General features: G+C 53.9%; 2 protein-coding genes across 3 annotated transcripts in view; one reads left to right on the top strand and one right to left on the bottom strand.

Annotated features, from left to right (window-relative positions):
• FPGS (folylpolyglutamate synthase) overlaps positions 1-2,439 on the top strand; it is a 10,603-nt gene extending 8,164 nt beyond the window's left edge. The window contains exon 14 of the mRNA XM_037745945.1: positions 1,544-2,439. Within this exon, the coding sequence (XP_037601873.1) occupies positions 1,544-1,954 (411 nt within the window). The 3' untranslated portion in view covers positions 1,955-2,439. The remainder of the gene's footprint in view (positions 1-1,543) is intronic.
• Positions 2,440-3,059: 620 nt separating this feature from the next.
• Positions 3,060-16,948, bottom strand: part of ENG (endoglin) — a 40,135-nt gene continuing 26,246 nt past the window's right edge. Inside the window, exons 4-16 of one of the 2 annotated variants that reach the window (XM_037745898.1) lie at positions 13,892-14,057; positions 13,355-13,399; positions 13,023-13,185; positions 12,594-12,720; positions 12,199-12,373; positions 11,690-11,832; positions 8,035-8,172; positions 7,759-7,797; positions 6,852-6,968; positions 6,271-6,522; positions 5,135-5,210; positions 3,958-4,068; positions 3,060-3,827 (exon numbers count right to left, since the gene is read on the bottom strand). In XM_037745898.1, the coding sequence (XP_037601826.1) occupies positions 3,703-3,827; positions 3,958-4,068; positions 5,135-5,210; positions 6,271-6,522; positions 6,852-6,968; positions 7,759-7,797; positions 8,035-8,172; positions 11,690-11,832; positions 12,199-12,373; positions 12,594-12,720; positions 13,023-13,185; positions 13,355-13,399; positions 13,892-14,057 (1,677 nt within the window). In that variant the 3' untranslated portion in view covers positions 3,060-3,702. The remainder of the gene's footprint in view (positions 3,828-3,957; positions 4,069-5,134; positions 5,211-6,270; positions 6,523-6,851; positions 6,969-7,758; positions 7,798-8,034; positions 8,173-11,689; positions 11,833-12,198; positions 12,374-12,593; positions 12,721-13,022; positions 13,186-13,354; positions 13,400-13,891; positions 14,058-16,948) is intronic. The other variant, XM_017549060.2, reaches the window with a different exon arrangement.

The raw sequence follows: 16,948 nt of genomic DNA, 5'->3' as shown, positions 1-16,948 counted from the left end.
TTATACACCAAAGCATACTTGGTTTAATTTTTTTTTTGAGACAGGGTCTCGCTTTATAGCCAGGCTGGAGTGCAGTAGTGCAATCCCGGTTCACTGCAACTTCCATTTTCTGGTTTTAAGCAATCCTCCTGCCTCAGCCTCCTGAGCAGCTGGGACTATGGGCACACACCACCACGCCTGGCTAATTTTTTTGTATTTTTAGTAGAGATGGGGTTTCACCATGTTGGCCAGGATATTCTCAATCTCTTGACCTCATGATCTGCCTACCTTGGCCTCCCAAAGTACTGGGACTACAGGTGTGAGCCACCGCACCTGGCTACTTGATTTAGTTTTTGGGACAGAGTCTTACTCTGTCACCTAGGCTGGAGTGTAATGGCATGATCTCAGCTCACTGCAACCCCGCCTCCTGGGTTCAAATTATTCTCATGTATCAGCCTCCCAAAGAGCTGGGATTACAGGCATGTGCCAACATGCTCAGCTAAATTTTATATTTTTAGTAGAGATGGGGTTTTGCCATGTTGGCCCGGCTGGTGTCAAACTCCTGTGCCTCAAGTGATCCGCCTGCCTCATCCTCCCAAAGTGCTGGGATTACAGATGTGAGCCACTGTGCCCAGCCAGCATTTTTTATTTTATATGAAATAGAGTAGAATAGAAAATACCAGTGTGCATTGCATGAAGTAAGGGTAGGTCCTGTTTGGTGAAGACTGTTCTGTTCCAGGCATATGTATAAGTGAGTGAGTACTGAGTTGCAGTGTAAAATGTGTTTTTTACTATGTATCGGGTTAAAAAAGTTTGAAATACTGCAAAAAATGCAGATCCCAGGCTGGCCATGGTGCCTCATACCTGTAATCCCAGCACTTTGGCAGGAGGATTGTTTGAGCCCAGGAGTTAAAAGCCAGACCTCATCTCTACAAAAAATAGAATTAGCCAGGTGTGGTTGTACGTACCTGTGATCCTAGCTACTCAGGAGGCTAAAGTGGAAGGATCGCTTGATCCTGGAAGGTGGAGGCTGCAGTGGGCCATGATTGCACCGCTGCACGGCAGCCTGGGTGACAGAGCAAGACCCTGGACCCGGTCTAAAAAAAAAAAGATCTCCAGTCCCCACATCAGTCTAGCTGGGGAGACTTCTGGAATCTGCATTTTTTTCCCATATATTTAATTTTTTAAATTGTACTTAGGTTTTGAGGTAGGAATCTGCATTTTTAACTAGCATCCTCAGAAATACCTGTGCCCACTTGGTGAGAGCGTCCAGTTCGATGTCCATTTTATAGATGGAGACAGTGAGGCCAGGGTGGGGAAACGGTGCCTAGTAGGCGAAAGCTTTGGAGCTGGACCGTCTGGCTCTGCTTCGTGACCTTGGGCAAGTCACTGAACCTTTCTGAGCCTCTGTTTCTTCATTGTGTCTATAGAGAAGACCCCTAGCAGACTGCTGGCCTGACACATGTAAAGGGCCGGGCACTAAGCAGGTGCTCATGGCCCACCCGCCCCTTCTCCAGCCCTGTCCCCTACTCCTCCCCTTCAGTGACACGCCTGTCTCTGCCCCACAGACCAACAGAACTTCACAGTGACACTGGACCAGGTGTTGCTCCGCTGCCTGGAACACCAGCAGCACTGGAACTACCTGGATGAGGAGCAGGCCAGCCCGGCCCTCTGGAGCGCCCCCAGCCCGGAACTTGCTGGGCCTGCATCCCTGCTGCTGGCGCCCCACCCACCCCACAGCAGCGCCAGCTCCCTTGTCTTCAGCTGCATTTCACATGCCTTGCAATGGATCAGCCAAGGTCGAGATCCCGTCTTCCAGCCACCCAGTTCCCCAAAGAGCCTCCTTACCCACCCTGCGGCACGCAGTGGGGCTAGTATACTCCATGAGGCTGCTGCCGTCCACGTGCTGGTCACTGGCAGCCTGCACCTGGTGGGTGGTGTCCTGAAGCTGCTAGAGCCTGCACTGTCCCAGTAGTCAAGGCCCAGGGTTGGAGGTGGGAGTCCCCCACAGCTGCCTGCATTCTCCCCATGAACTCACATACCAGGTGCCTTTTGTGCCTCTGCTTTCCTGGTTCTGTCTAGACTGGCGTAGGGACCAGGGCTCTGGGATGGGAGACCAGGAGAGGATGTCCTCCGTTTTGAGGCTCTGTGCCTTGGCCTCTCCTCCTTCCCCTTCCTTCTGGCTGAGATGGCGGACGGCTGAGTTGGGGGCTCCCCAGGTCTCTCACTGTTCCAGTGGCCTGGCCACTCAGGTTGTCTTCCCCCACACCCCGCCGCCTTCTGGCTCAGGCCCAGCTTATTGTGTGTGCTGCTGGCCAGGCCCCAGGTCCTGCTGGGTGCTGGGTGGTAGATTTCCTCCTCCCAGTGCCTTCTGGGAAGGGAGAGGGCCTCTGCCTGGGACAGCCTGGGACAGAGAGTGGCTGGAGTGAATTAAAGCCTTTGTTTTTTTAAAAAAAATGGCAAAGCCTTCGACTGACACTTGACCCCCTTCTCCCTCAGCAGAGGCAGGGAGAGAAGGGCTGCAGGTGGTCAGGGACCTGTGCTGTGTAGAGGGAGGGTGGCTGCGTGGCCGGGAACAAGTCCCTCCCTCCCTGTGCACCTCAGTGGCCCGTCTGTGACATCAGAAGACTGGACTGATGCCTGTTGACTATATGCCAGGCAGTGCTTTCTGCAGACCCATCTTACGATGTGAATTACATCCACTTGACAGGCGAGGAATCTGTGACTGGCCTCAGGAAGCATGTGCCTACTATCACAAGCCCACAAGTGGCAGGTTCAGGATTTGAACTCACAGCAGTCAAGGGCCTGTGTTCAGAACCCCAGAGTGAGTGTGGCTGGGGCTTCCTGGGGTTTCCTTTCTTGCAGCCTTAGTCCCGTGGTGTGCTGCCGAGGGGTGATAGGCTGAGGGCAACTGACTGAATCGAAACCTGCTATGCCTTGGCTGCTGATACTGTTCAAGATGCCACGCCTGCCACCAGGCCAAGCCCAGTGGGGGCCAAGGACAAGAGCAACCCTATCCTCTGCCCTCAGCCCAGCCCTGTTTTGAATGTCACTGCCCTTCTCCCAGCTCAACCCAGCACTGGTTTCAAGGTCTGATTTATTGGTGGTGAATACACAGGGGCGGGCCCAGGACAAGCAGCTTGGATTCTCCCCCTGCCGGCTGCCTGATCGGTAGAGGGGGCTCTGTGTGGCAGAGGAGCTAGGCTCCCAGTGCCCACTGTTCTTGCCACCCTCTGGGCTCCTGTCTCTCCTGCTAGTTAGGCAAGTCCAGGTGTGGAGGCTACAGGGATAGATCCAGGTGGCTCTGGGCTGGGCCCGCTTCTGTTCCCAGCAGGGAGGCGCCGTCAGCCTGGCTGGGCTGGTCTGAATCTGTTTCGCTTTCTCCCCTCCTGCCCAGCTCGGTTCACCAGTGCCGGATCCAGGTTCAAATGACAGGGAATTGGGTTTTTACAACTGTGTGGCAAGTGGTGTCCATGGTCCTGGGCAGCCATATCCCAGGCTGGGTTAAAGGTTCTGTGGAGTGGGGTGGAGACCCCCCCAAGATGTTCCAAGCCAGTGGCCCTGCTGGCAGCAGGCCTCCGAGAGGGAGGCAGGAAGGGCAGGCGCAGAGAACAGGCTCCATCCTGGGTCCAGTGGAGGACTGGCTCCCAGGGTGAGTTCACGCCTGCGCTCCTGGCTGGTGGCTGCTCAGTCTCCTGCTGGGCGAGTGCGGGGGACCCGGGGCTATGCCATGCTGCTGGTGGAGCAGGGGGTGCTCTGGGTGCTCCCGATGCTGTGGTTGGTGCTGCTGCTCTCTGAGGAGGCGGGGGCAGCCACCGCCACCACGGGCTCCTGCTTGCGGGGGGGACCTGGGAGCAGGGGCAGGGGCGGAGGTCAGGGTCCTGGCCAGGGTTCCCCAATCTCTCAGAGGTTTCACTGGGCTCCCCCGGGTGGGTGGACGGGTCCGGCATGCTCACTGCGGGGGCCTGGGGTACTCACGCGTGTGCGAGTAGATGTACCAGAGCGCGGCGGTGAGCAGGGCCCCGATGAGGAAGGCACCAAAGGTGATGCCCAGCACGGCGGGCAGGAGGAGGCCTTTGCTTGTGCAACCTAGAGAGGGCCGGTGCCATCAGCACTGCTGCCTCTGACCCCACCCCCTACCCTGTTATACTGGCCCGTGTGGGCTTTGGTGCCAGCCCTGCTCAGCCATGGACCCTCAACTTCTCTGAACCTCAGTCTCCTCTTGTAGCAAATGGGCTCATCATAGCCGGGCTCGGCCTTGAGCCACGGTTGCTATGACCGTCCACCTAGATGGCCCAGCCAGGCCTTGTGGGTCGTGCCTCTGCCCCTCAAGGCTGATAGAGATGCGTTTTCAGGGAGAATGGATACGGTAATGTGAGGAAACTGAGGCTCAGGAGTGCAGACCCTTCCTCATCTGCTGTGTGACCTTAGGTCAGCCCTGCTCCTCTCTGAGGTCTTTAGCAGGCAGAGCGAGGGCTAGAGCAGCCCCCAGCGCCCTGCAGCTCTGCTGTTGGACTGTTCCAAACCTCATTCCCTCCACATTCCTGACTCCTGTGTGACTGCGGGCCAGGTGACCTTCCCTTCAGCCTCTGAGGTCCCATCTGTGTCATGGGGTTATTAGCCCTGCCTTCTTGGTCCTGGGCTGGGACTGGAGGCACCATCCTGGCGTGGATGGGATGGCAAAGAGATAGATACCCCCATCCCTCACCCCTGCCTTTGCCGCCAGTGTCAGGGACTCTTCTCCCTGGTGTGGGCCTGGGCCTATGGGGAACTGACGGAGAAGCTAGAGCGGGCATCCTGCAGGGAGGGGCCTCAAGGAAGGCAAGGCCAGCACCCCCACCCCAAAGGGCCTCTGTCCCACCCAGGAGGCTCCAATCTCCCAGCAAGGTCAACCAGTAACCATGGGGATGGAGCGGAGCTGTGAGTAGGGGCAGAGACCTAGACTCCCACCCCACAGGGCGGTCCTGAGCAAGGGCTCCCCATCTGCAAAGTGCAGCTCTGGCCCCTGCTCTAGGCTGCTAGGGTGCTGGGAAGCCCTCCTCCCTCCCCTTCTGGGCCACTTTCTCTGGGGTCCCCCTGCCATGTGCTATGTGCCCAGGCCGTTTCTCGGGGCTGCCCGCTGTGCCTTACTTTGACCTCAGCCGCTAGGACAAACTTGAGATACCCGGAGGAAGCTCACCAGACAAGTCAGGGCTGATGTTTAAGCGCGTGAAGACAGTGCTGCGGAATTCCTGGAGTGGGGAGAGAGCAGCATGTGGCACGGCCTTCGGGAGGCAGCTTCCAGCTTACCCCAGCCCACCCTAGAGCCTCAGCTTTGAATCCCGTCTCCATCGCTTCCTAGCTGGATGCCTTTGGGCGAGTCCTGAAAGATCTGTGCTGTGAGAGGGGACCTAGTGGATGATCCTTGGCTGCTGCCAGAACGTTTCCTGTGAGTTCCTGGAGGTCCTGATGCCCAGGAGCACTGTGGGAGCACTACAAATCCCTCACCCTTGTGAATGCTTTGGAGCTATGAGCCAGGTCAGCCCAGGGAGGAGGCTCCCACAGTGAGGAGCCTCTCCTTCCTCACTGTGGCTGGAGGGAGAGGCCCACTTAGGGGAGGCTTAAAGGCCTCCCTAGCTTCATGTGACCAGGTAAGTTTGTAATCCTGGAGGCCTGTCTGTGCAAGGGCCTGGGGGTGACTCTGGGGGCATCCAGGACAGACTGCTTGAGAGTGGGGCTCAACAGATGGTGAAGTGTTGTGACTGGCAAATACAGAAAGCCAGGAGTGTGTGTCCTTTGTCCCACGTCTCTTCCCTAAGGTCTCCTGTTCTTTGAAATGATGCTGGTGATCATAGTACATGGATGTGAGGGTGGCTGAATTCCTGGGTGGGACGGTGGGAAGATGGGTGGGTGCCCTGGCGGGACGGTGGCAAGATGGGTGGGTGCCCGGGCGGGGCGGTAGGAAGATGCATGGGTGCCAGGGTGGGATGGTGGCAAGATGCGTGGATCCATGGATAGGATGGCAGGTGGGTGGGAGGGTGGATGGATGGACAGATGGAAGAGTAAGTGGAAGGATAGTTGGACAGTCGCAGCTGCATAGCTTACCAGTACCCAAGACACAGCAATCCCACCAGAGAGCTCTAAGGTGGCAGAAAGTGCCACTGGCAGCCAGACTGCTAGTCCATGTGCCTGACTAAGGCTCTGCCCCTCACCAGCTGGCCTCATATCCCCATGGGCTGCCATGTCCCTACCTGCAAACCACAGTCCTGGCAGCTCCCACTTGAAGCTGGGCCCAGCCCAGGCCCCACTCACCTGGGACCCGGTCTTGGGACGCAGGGCTACAGTGCAGCGGAGGGTGCCGGCTTTGGGTATGGGTGCTGTGTAGACGTGGAAGAGGAAGCTGAAGCGTGGGTCACCCTCAGGGCTTGGGGACAGCAGGTTTACACAGCTGCTCTTGGCTACCCGGCCCTGGATGAGTTCCATGGTTCCTCCTTCAGGCCCCAAGTCCAGGTGGCAGCTGTCTAGCTCGAGTAGGAGCTCGGGGATCGGTGGGGACATTTTCACCTGCACGGATAGGTAGGGCCATGTGCCATGGGCAGTGGCTCTTAACCCCACCCCACCTGCTGCCTTGAAATCTCAGCTAGAAGGAAGAGTTCCCACTCGAGTCCTCACGGTGGAAGGAAAGGCATGGGCCTTCCTGGGACAGAGGAGGAGGACAGGACAACATCCTTGTCAGTGTCCCTTAGCAATACCTTCTCTGTCTCTCCCTTTCCAATGCACCCAGGATGTCTCCCTCCTGACTGGGATTCTCATCTCTGGAGTCATGGGGGAAGAAAGGCAGAGAGGAAGTTCTGGAGCTGGGAGGCCTGAGGGGTGACAGGCTTGCCAGGTACCTGCACAAAGCCCTGCTGCCCCAGCTCGATGGTGCTGGAGGCCTGGAGGAAGCGCGAGCTGAGGTAGAGGCCCAACTGGAAAGAGAGGCTGTCCATGTTGAGGCAGTACACCTTTTTCTGGGGGAGGACAGGAGGGAGATTCCGTCAGTCCAGCAACACCAACCAGGAGGGCGAGGGGTGTAAGGAGGAATGGAGGTCATGGCCCTGTGGAGTTGCCTGACTCTCTTCCTCATTTTTTTTAAACAAAACTAAACTAATGTTTGGCTGGGCGTGCTGGCTCACACCTATAATCCCAGCACTTTTGGAAGCCGAGGTGGGTGGATCACAAGGTCAAGAGATCGAGACCATCCTGGCCAATATAGTGAAACCCCATCTCTACTAAAAATACAAAAATTAGCTGGGCGTGGTGGCACGTGCCTGTAGTCCCAGCTATTCAGGAGAATCGGTTGAACCCGGGAGGCGGAGATTACAGTGACCCAAGATCATGTCACTGCACTCCAGCCTGGCGACAGAGCAAGACTCCGTCTCAAAAACATTTTTAAAAAATCTAATATTTATCAAGGAGGCATCAGGTGCCAGGCTATTTGAAGAGCTTCCACATGGCATCCCACTGTCTGCCCAGAAGCACCCTGTGGTGCAGAGTCCTTTCTTAGGCCACCTTTGGGCCCACAAAACTAAAGTGACTTGCCCAAGGCCACACAGTCAATATGTGCTAAGCCCTCTGACTTGAGAAGCTGAGAGTGTCACCCTCCACAGTCCTGCTCCCCTCATACAGAAGGGAAGACCGAGGCATGCTGGAGACATGGCTTACCAGGAGTTTCCCAGGCCTGCTCCCTCCCAAGCCAGGAAAAGGCCCCCCGCCCAGCAGCAGCCCCCAGGTGGGTTAGCATGTGACCGTCCATCTCACCCGCTGTGGTGATGGGCTCGACAGGATATTGACCACCACCTGTGAAGACAAAGCCAAGGAGCTGGTCAGAGCCAGAAGGAACCCCAGAGGGTATCCCACCCAACACGCCCATTTTGCGGATGGGGAGACTGAGCCAACCGATGGCCAAACTTGTCTTGTGGGCCGAGCCCCTGCACCCTGCTCTCCCAAACACCCCTCAGCCTGGGTGATCAAGGAGGCACCAGAGGCAGGCACCAACCAGCCTGGTCCTGATACCTTTCTGGCCCCAGCACTTACCTCATTGCTGATCATATTTGCTGTCACAACCATGCCACAGCTGGAGTAAGCACTGCGCAAGACAAACTGGTCACCGCTGTCCTTGGCCTGACAGCTGGAGTCCCCTAAGGTCAGGCCCGTGATGGTGCACCTCAAAGCCTGGGTTGGGAGAGGGCACCATCAGAAGGCACCGGGGTCTCTGTGGCCTGTCACTCCCCAGCACCGAGGACTGACCACAACCCAGGGGTCCCAGGCCACAGCCATTCCCCTGCCCTGCTTCCTCTTCACTTTTGTTAGATGTTGTCATCCTACACCACTTAAGACTTCTTTTGTTTTTGAGATGGAGTCTGACTCTTGTTGCCCAGGCTGGAGTGCAGTGGCTCCATCTTGGCTCACTGCAGCCTCTGCCTCCTGGGTTCAAGTAATTCTCCTTGCCTCAGCCTCCCAAGTATCTGGGATTACAGGCGCCCACCACCATGCCTGGCTAATTCTTGTATTTTTAATAGAGATGGGGTTTCACCATGCTGGCTGGGCTGGTCTTGAACTCCTGACCTTAGGTGACCCACCTGCCTTGGCCTCTGAAAGTGCTAGGATTACAGGCATAAGCCACCATGCCCAGCCCACTTAAGACTTCTTGAACTTGCTCACTTTTGCACTAAGCCTTGTCCTAAGCAATAATAGCTGTGGGATCATGAATTCTCTTCTTATATCTAACAAAATAAACACAGAACTATTAAAATATTCCTTCAAGTTGCACATATAATCATCATTCACAGCCCCAGGGGCATGAAAACCCTACAAGTATAATCCAGTCTCACGCCTGGGGTGGGCAAATCATGCCTATCAAGATCCAGATAGTAAATGCTGTCATGCACTACAGAACAAGTTTTGGTCAGCAACGGACTGCATATACGATGGTGGTCTCTGGTTCCATAAACTTATAACACAGCTGAAAGTTTTCTGTTGCCTAGTGTTTGTGGTGATGCTGGTGTAAGCGAACTTATTGTACTGCTGGTCATATAAAAGTCTAGCACAGGCCAGGCGCAGTGGCTCATGTCCGTAATCCCAGCACTTTGGGAGGCAAAGGTGGGTGGATCACATGAGGTCAGAAGTTCGAGACCTGCCTGGCCAACACAGTAAAACCCCAACTCTACTAAAATTATAAAAATTAGCCAAGTGTGGTGGCACACACCTGTGGTCCCAGCTACTTGGGACCAGGCTGAGGCACGAGAATTGCTTGAACCCGGGAGGCGGAGGCTGCAGTGAGCTGAGATTCCATCACTGCACTCCAGCCTGGGTGACAGAGCGAGACTCTGTCTCTAAAAAAGAAAAAGAAGGCTGGGCGCAGTGGCTTATGCGCGTAATCCCAGCGCTTTGTGAGGCTGAGGTAGGCAGATCACCTGAGGTTAGGAGTTCGAGACCAGCCTGGCAAATATGGTGAAACCGCCTTTCTACTAAAAATTCAAAAAAGTAGTTGGGCATGATGGTGATGCCTGTAATCCCAACTACTCGGGAGGCTGAGGCAGGAGAATCACTTGAACCTGGGAGGTGGAGGCTGCAGTGAGCCAAGATTGTGCCACTGTACTCCAGCCTGGGTGATGACAGAGTGAGGCTCCATCTCAAAAAAAAAAAAAAAAAAAAACCACTGTAGCCAAATTGAAAGAACTACAGCAAATTAGGGGACATGGCAGCGAAAGGACCAACCTTTTTTTCTTTATTAAAATTTAAAAAATCATCAAGAAAAACACCAAGCCTCAATGATAAAGAGACTGAGGTTCTCATCACTCACATGGAGCCATGCCCACACTCACTACTACCTGGAGAATTATAACTAAAACAAGGATGGAGCGCCATGTGCCACCTCCCACACTGGCAAAGGTTTTTCTTTTTTAAAATTCTGGAGAGGGAGAAAAGGTTGAGGTGCTCTCATAAATCAGCAGTGAAAATTCAAATCATCTTTGGAAAAGTGGGTTGGCAACACGTATCGAAACTTCATTCATTCTGATCCAGTAATTCTGCTCATGTGGAAATCTATCCTAAGAAAATAATCCTATATAAAGAAATGTTTCATACACAATGACATTTTTTGCATATTTATAATACAGAATTGGAAACAACTTAATGTATAATAAGGGAAGAGGAGTTAATTATTGCATGTCAGTATGATGGAATAATACGTGCTCATTAAACATGATATTAGGTACAGGTGTCAAAGCTCTAAAAATACATTAAATAGCAAGAGACAAGTGAACAGATCCTTTATGATTACATCAGTAGAAGAAATACACAGATAAAACACTCCAGAAAAAAGTACACCAAAATGTTGGCAGCCATTGTCTTTGGGTGGGAAGGTTAAGATTTTCTTTTCTAATTTTCACATATTTTTAAAAGCATATATTTTTTTTTTGAGGCAGAGTTACGCTCTTGTTACCCAGGCTGGAGTGCAATGGTGCGATCTCGGCTCACTGCAACCTCCGCCTCCTGGGTTCAGGCAATTCTCCTGCCTCAGCCTCCTGAGTAGCTGGGATTACAGGCACGTGCCACCATGCCCAGCTAATTTTTTGTAGTTTTAGTAGAGACAGGGTTTCACCGTGTTGACCAGGATGGTCTCGATCTCTTGACCTCGTGATCCACCCGCCTCGGCCTCCCAAAGTGCTGGGATTACAGGCGTGAGCCACCGCGCCCGGCCAAGCATATGTTTTTTGTTTGATTTGAGTTGGAGTCTCGCTCTGTCACCCAGGTTGGAGTGCGGTGGCACGATCTTGGCTCACTGCAAACTCCCTCTTCCAGGTTCAAGGGATTCTCCTGCCTCAGCCTCCCAAGTAGCTGGGACTTCAGGCACATGCCATCATGCCTGGCTAATTTTTTATGTTTTAGTAGAGACAGGGTTTTGCCATGTTGCCCAGGCTGGTCTCGAACTCCTGAGCTCTAGCAATCTGCCTGCCTCGGCCTTCCAAAGTGCTGGGATTACAGGTGTGACCCACTGTACCCAGCCAGCATGTGTTATTTTTATAACAAATACATTTGTTCGTTAACCAGCCATAATCACATTGTGTAGGTTTTTTTTTTTTTTTTTTTTTCGAAACAGAATCTCTGTTGCTCAGGCTGGAGTGTGGTGGTACGATCTTGGCTCACTGCAGCCTCTGCCTCTTGGGTTCAAGCGATTCTTGTGCCTCAGCCTCCCAAATAGCTAGGACTACACACATATTCCAATACGCCTGGCAAAATTTTTGTATTTTAGTAAAGACAGGGTTTCATCATGTTGGCCAACCTGGTCTCGAACCCCTGACCTCAGGTGATCTGCCCGTCTCAGCCTCCTAAAGTGCTGGGATTACATGTGTAAGCCACTGCACCCAGCCTGTGTAGGTATTCTGCTAAGTGACTACTCAACTCAGGGATCATTTAGGATTAATAATGACTACCTAGTGCTGGCATTACTTACTGAGCACTTATGCACCACATCTGACTGTGCCACATGATTGGCTTGCCAGACCGCCTTTAATTCTCACCACGTGGCAGGTACCATTATCAATCCCATTATACAAGTGGGGAAACTAAGGCTTGCAGAGGGACGTGACTTGCCCCCCTACCTGGGCAAGGACCCCAAGAGTCCTGGGCTAGGGGAGGAACCAGATGTCCATGTCATCCCAAGCCAGAGGGCCAGGAGTTCCCTTACCGCAACAAGCTGTTTCTTTAGTACCAGGGTCATGATGTCATCGGCACATGTTGTCTGGATCAGGGTCATGAGCAGCTCCGGGCTGCAAGTGTCCTTGGGAGGAGTGGTCTGGATTGGTGCAGGTGAGGTCTGCAGTCTACCACCTGTGGGGTAGCAGAGGCAGGCCAGGCAGATGGTCACTATGTGTGTGCGCTCACTGTGCGCCGGTACCAGGCGCTTCCATTTTTTTTTTTTTTTTTTCTTTTTAAGATGGAATTTCGCTCTGTTACCCAGGCTGGAGTACAGTGGCATGATCTCAGCTCACTGCAACCTCTGCCTCCCAGTTTCAAGCGATTCTCAGGCTCTTCTAGGATTAGCTACTCCCATTGTTGCCATGTGCAGATGAGAAAAATGAGGCTCAGAGAGGCTGATGCCCCTTGCCCAGGCTCACACAGAGGTGCTTCACCAACAGTGTGGCCACTAACCCAAAGGAGGGGAAGGGAAGGGAGGGGCTGGGGGAAGGTGCTCACCGCAGCTGGGGGCCCGAAGTGAGACAATGCGGGCCAGCGGTAGCTCCACGAAGGCTGCCACAACGCTGGCATTGAGCAGCCTGGCCTCCTTCAGCAGGCCTTGGGGTGTGTCTGGGAGGTCAAAGCCACGAATATTCTTCTCTGGAAAGATCTTGAAGGAATATTCTCCAGTGGTCTAATGGTGGGGAGAGAGGCGGAGCAGGGGGTCATGGACACAGCCTTGGTCCTACTGTGCCCCCACTCCTGCTGTGTCCTTTGCCTGACCCCTTCCCTCACCTACGGGCATAGGAGGTTTGCCCTTCAACTCAGCTCCGGGGTTCACCTCCCCAGGAAATTTCCCTGATCCCGAGGTTGGGAGTTTGGGTTTTGTGTCCCAGGAGCTGCGCGAAACTCACCCAGATCTGCATGTTGTGGTTGGCGTCGATAAGCCAGGACACGTAGGGGGGACCCTGCAGGATGAGGATGGCGTCGGGGTCCCCAGACGCGCAGCTCAGTTCCACCTTTACCGTCACCGTCCGGGGCCTGTGGGGAGACAGACGTGGATGGAACGCTGACGTGGACAGGCCAGGCGGGGAGTGAGGCCTGGCGTCGGGTGGGCGGCGGCTGCACTCTCACCTGGTCAGATCTGGGTCCATGGGATGGGGATGGGACTGGGACTGGGGCCAGGCTTGCGCCCAAAGGGGAGGGGCCCGTAGGGGGCGGAGCCTAGAGTAGGAGAGGGCGGGCGGCGGGGCTGGGGCGGGGCCTCTCAGGGGTAGGGCCTAGTGTCAGGGGCGGGGCGGGGCGGGGCGGAGCGGGGCGGAGCGGGGCGGAGCGACCCTTACCCAGAGGAGTGGCTCGGCAGGACCCTCAGGATGTACGCCTCCTTGTAGCCGGCCACGCCTTCCAAGCGGCAGCCATGGACCAAGTGGGTGCGCGGCCGCCACTCGAGCCTGCGGCCCATGTCCTGGCTGGCTTCCGGTAGGCAGAAGAACAGGGACCTCTGGGCTGCAGAGACACACGCACCTCAGTCCTTTCCCCGAGCAGCCCGGCATCTAACAGAGCCTCACCCTCACCCACAGCCAAAGATAGTGGTGGCGGAGCAGGCAGGAGGGTGCGCCCCAGTGGTGGAGAGGCATCGGAGGACCTAGGTTCTAACTTCCCTTCCACCACTTACCTGCCAAGTGATCCTGTGCAAGTCCCCGGGCCTCCGTTTCCTCATCTGTCAACACAGGGTTAATAGAAGTGATGAGCCCATGACACGTGTTAGGGTGCAGTCCCAAAACAACCCCGCACATCACCCCATTTTAGTATTTCTTCTAGCATTTAGCAAGACCTGAAAGCATAGATTTATTTGTGTACATGTTTATTGTCACCTCCCTCGTCACAGTATCAGCTCCAGGAGGGCAGGGCCTGAGTCTGTCCCCACAGTGTCCCCAAGTGCGTAGCATAATAGGGCTTTGGCACGTAATAGATGCACAACAACATGAAAATGCTGGATTTTTTTGGTCAAGGAACTGGCATTTCACATGTTTCAATCTGATATTGGTGGAGGAGCCGTCGATGTCTTAAGGCAGCACTGGTTTGTACGTGGCCTGCACTCACTGTGTCCCCTCTTGCACTCTTGGGGCCCAAGTTTGAGGTGTGGGCCAGAGGAGCTCAGGTTCCTCCTGAGGAGTGTCATGAGCCCAGAGAGGTTGTTGGGGAAACTGACCTTGGCCCACTCGGAGGAGGATGCTCTGGGGGTCATTCAGCTTGGCAGCAGAGGTGACGGGGCTCCTTGCAGCTGCCCAGTCGAGGATCTGGGTCATGGTCGGGAGGGATGGCAGCTCTGTGGTATTGATTCCTGGGGGCCCTTGGAAGGTGACCAATTTGGGATTCTGGGGAGAAACATGGGAGGCTCAGAATGCTGTTCCTGGCTCTTTGTCCCCTCTATCCCATGTAGGAGATCAGGAGGTAATTTGTGGAGTCAGCCACTGGCTGAGAGAAGGAGGCCAGAGCTGAGAATGCTGTCTGACGGATCTGCAGTCAGCCCAGAGCCCCCTAGCAGTCAGATTGGCCCCTTCTCCCTTCCGCAGTTGGGGGGGACAGATGAACACACAGCCTTGTTCATCCACCTGTCCAAACATCACCCACCCCTCCAGAGCTGTTCTCATTCAACTCACATCTATGCCATCATGTAGTTCTGGCTCTCCCTATGCTCTGAGGGTCTGCGGGGGACAAAGTCTACCTTGCCCATCCTTACAGTACTTGACACATGGTAGGCACTGAGAAATCTTTGTCCAATTTTGTGCTGGACCCTGGGCCCATCACAGGATCCTGACATGCCAGCCTCACCCTGACACCCGGCACGTGGTGGGTGCTCCCTGCCTATGGGAAGAAAGGGAGAAAGAGAGGAAAGAAGAAAGGGATGGATGAATGAATAAATGAATTAAAGTCAGACAGCAGTGGTCCCTGCCCTGGGGGATATTACCACTCAGAAACTAGACATGCATCAAGTCATTTGAAGCAATAGAAGACAGATTTTTATTTAATAAGAAACAAACAAGCCAGATAAATCTCCTGGTTGGATAGGGATGGGGAATCTGGGTGGATCTGGCATCTCACTGCCTACCCTGCCAGTGCCTCAAAAGCGATGGGGGTCGGGGGTGAGGAGGAAAGCAGACAGAGAAGACTTCCTGGAGGAGTGACTCTGGAGAGCTGAAGGATTCAGAGGAAGCTGTTGGTGCCACTGACTGAGCTCCTTTGTGTACAGTCTCCAAAGCCAAGGGCATTGAGCTGAATGAAGCAGCAGCAGCAGAAGGGCAGAGGGCTTCAGGCTGGATTTTTAAACATTTTTTTTTTGAGAAAGAGTCTTGTTCTGTCACCCAGGCTGGAGCACTCCAGCCTGGTGCAATGGCTCACTGCAACCTCTGCCTCCTGGGTTCAAGCAACTCTCTGCCTCAGCCTCCCAAGTAGCTGGGATTACAGATACCTGCCACCACATCTGGCTAATTTTTGTATTTTTGTATTTTTTGTTGTTGTTGTTGTTTGAGACGGAGTCTTGCTTTGCCACCACGCTGGAGTGCAGTGGCGTGATCTCAGCTCACTGCAACCTCCACCTCCTGGGTTCAAATGATTCTCCTGCCTCAGCCTTTTGAGTAGCTGGGATTACAGGTGCACATGACCACGCCTGGCTAATTTTTGTATTTTTAGTAGAGATGGGGTTTCACCATCTTGGCCAGGCTGGTCTTGAACTCCTGACCTCATGATCTGCCTGCCTCAGCCTCCCAAAGTGATGGGATCACAGGCATGAGCCACTGCACCTGGCCTTTAAACATTTTTTTTTTTTTAATTTTGAGACAGAGTTTTGCTCATTGCCCAGGAGTGCAATGGCACATTCTTGGCTCACCACAACCTCCACCTCCTGGGTTGAAGCGATTCTCCTGTCTCAGCCTCCCAAGTAGCTGGGATTACAGGCATGTGCCACCACGTCCGGCTAATTTTTTGTATTTTTAGTAGAGACGGGGTTTCACCATGTTGGCCAGGATGGTCTCAATCTCTTGACCTTGTGATCCACCTGCCTTGGCCTCCCAAAGTGCTGGGATTACAGGCGTGAGCCACCACGCCCAGCCAACATTTTTTATTGTTATTTTTTAGAGATGAGGGTTTCACTATGTTGCCCAGGCTGGTCTCTAACTCTTGGCTTTAAAGGACCCTCCTGGCCCCGGAGTGGTGGCTCATGCCTGTAATCCCAGCACTTTGGGAGGCCGATGTGGGTGGATCCCCTGAGGTCAGAAGCCGCGTGGCCCCAGGAGGAAGGTGACACAGCCAGGCCAGAGCCCGTGGCTGCTGCCACGACCTTCCCGCTGGCGAGCCGAGCCGTTTCATGTTCCCGCGCCACCCTGGGCTGCACCAGCTCAGATCCCAGCCCGGTGTGGGGAAAAGGGAGGAGCCATGTGAGGCCACGCCCCCTCTGGGGCCTCAATTTCCCCTTCTGGGCACCGAGAGATGGACCTCAAGGAGTCAAACCCTCTTGTCCCTGGTAGTTGGATTTGGCCCTCTCCCTCCTAGGACCTTCATATGCTGGCTTGGTTGTGTCTGTCTGTCTCTGTGCTGTCCCTGTTGCCAGTCTGGAAGTTTCTCCCCTGTCCCCCATGCCCAACTTCGCTCAAGCTTGCCTCCTTCCCACAACGGGCACGTTTCTTTCTATGCCTCTCTCCCCTTTGCTATCTTTGCTGTCTCCCGGGCTTTCCCCATCCCGCCCTCTGCTTTCTGCTGTAAACAACAGCTGCTCACATCTGGGGGCCACCTCTCAGACCTTCCACGTGGAGGAGGCAGTGCTGGCAGGCCACCCCACCTCCTCCAGCCCTGAACCCCTGGCAGTGGGTCCCAGCTCACTGACCTCCTCTCTCTGGTAGATGTATCTAACACTCTTTAAACTTGAGGTTTTTTAGTTGTTGTTGGTTTTAAAATTTTTCCCAAATCCACAGCTAAACTGAAAACTTGAGTTTTTAAAAATAATTTTTCTCCAAAGTAAGCCAAGTCAATTTAGAGCAACTCTTGCAAACTCAACAAAGTGTAAAGAGGCAAATAAATGTCTCTCCTGATCCCGCTTCCCAGCCCTAACGACTGTTAACACATTATTAGGTTTTCTCCTGAACTTTTTCCTCTGTTTTTAAATATTTTCAAATATATGTCATGTAACTTTTTCTTTTTTTTTTTTTTTTTTTTTTTTTTTTTTTTTTTTTTTTTTTTTTTTTTTTTTTTTTTTTTTTTTTTTTTTTTTTTT

This window comes from Cebus imitator, unplaced genomic scaffold, assembly GCF_001604975.1.
Source record: "Cebus imitator isolate Cc_AM_T3 unplaced genomic scaffold, Cebus_imitator-1.0 Scaffold216, whole genome shotgun sequence".
Taxonomy (NCBI): Eukaryota; Metazoa; Chordata; class Mammalia; order Primates; family Cebidae; genus Cebus; species Cebus imitator.
This window is presented reverse-complemented; position numbering and strand designations above follow the sequence as displayed.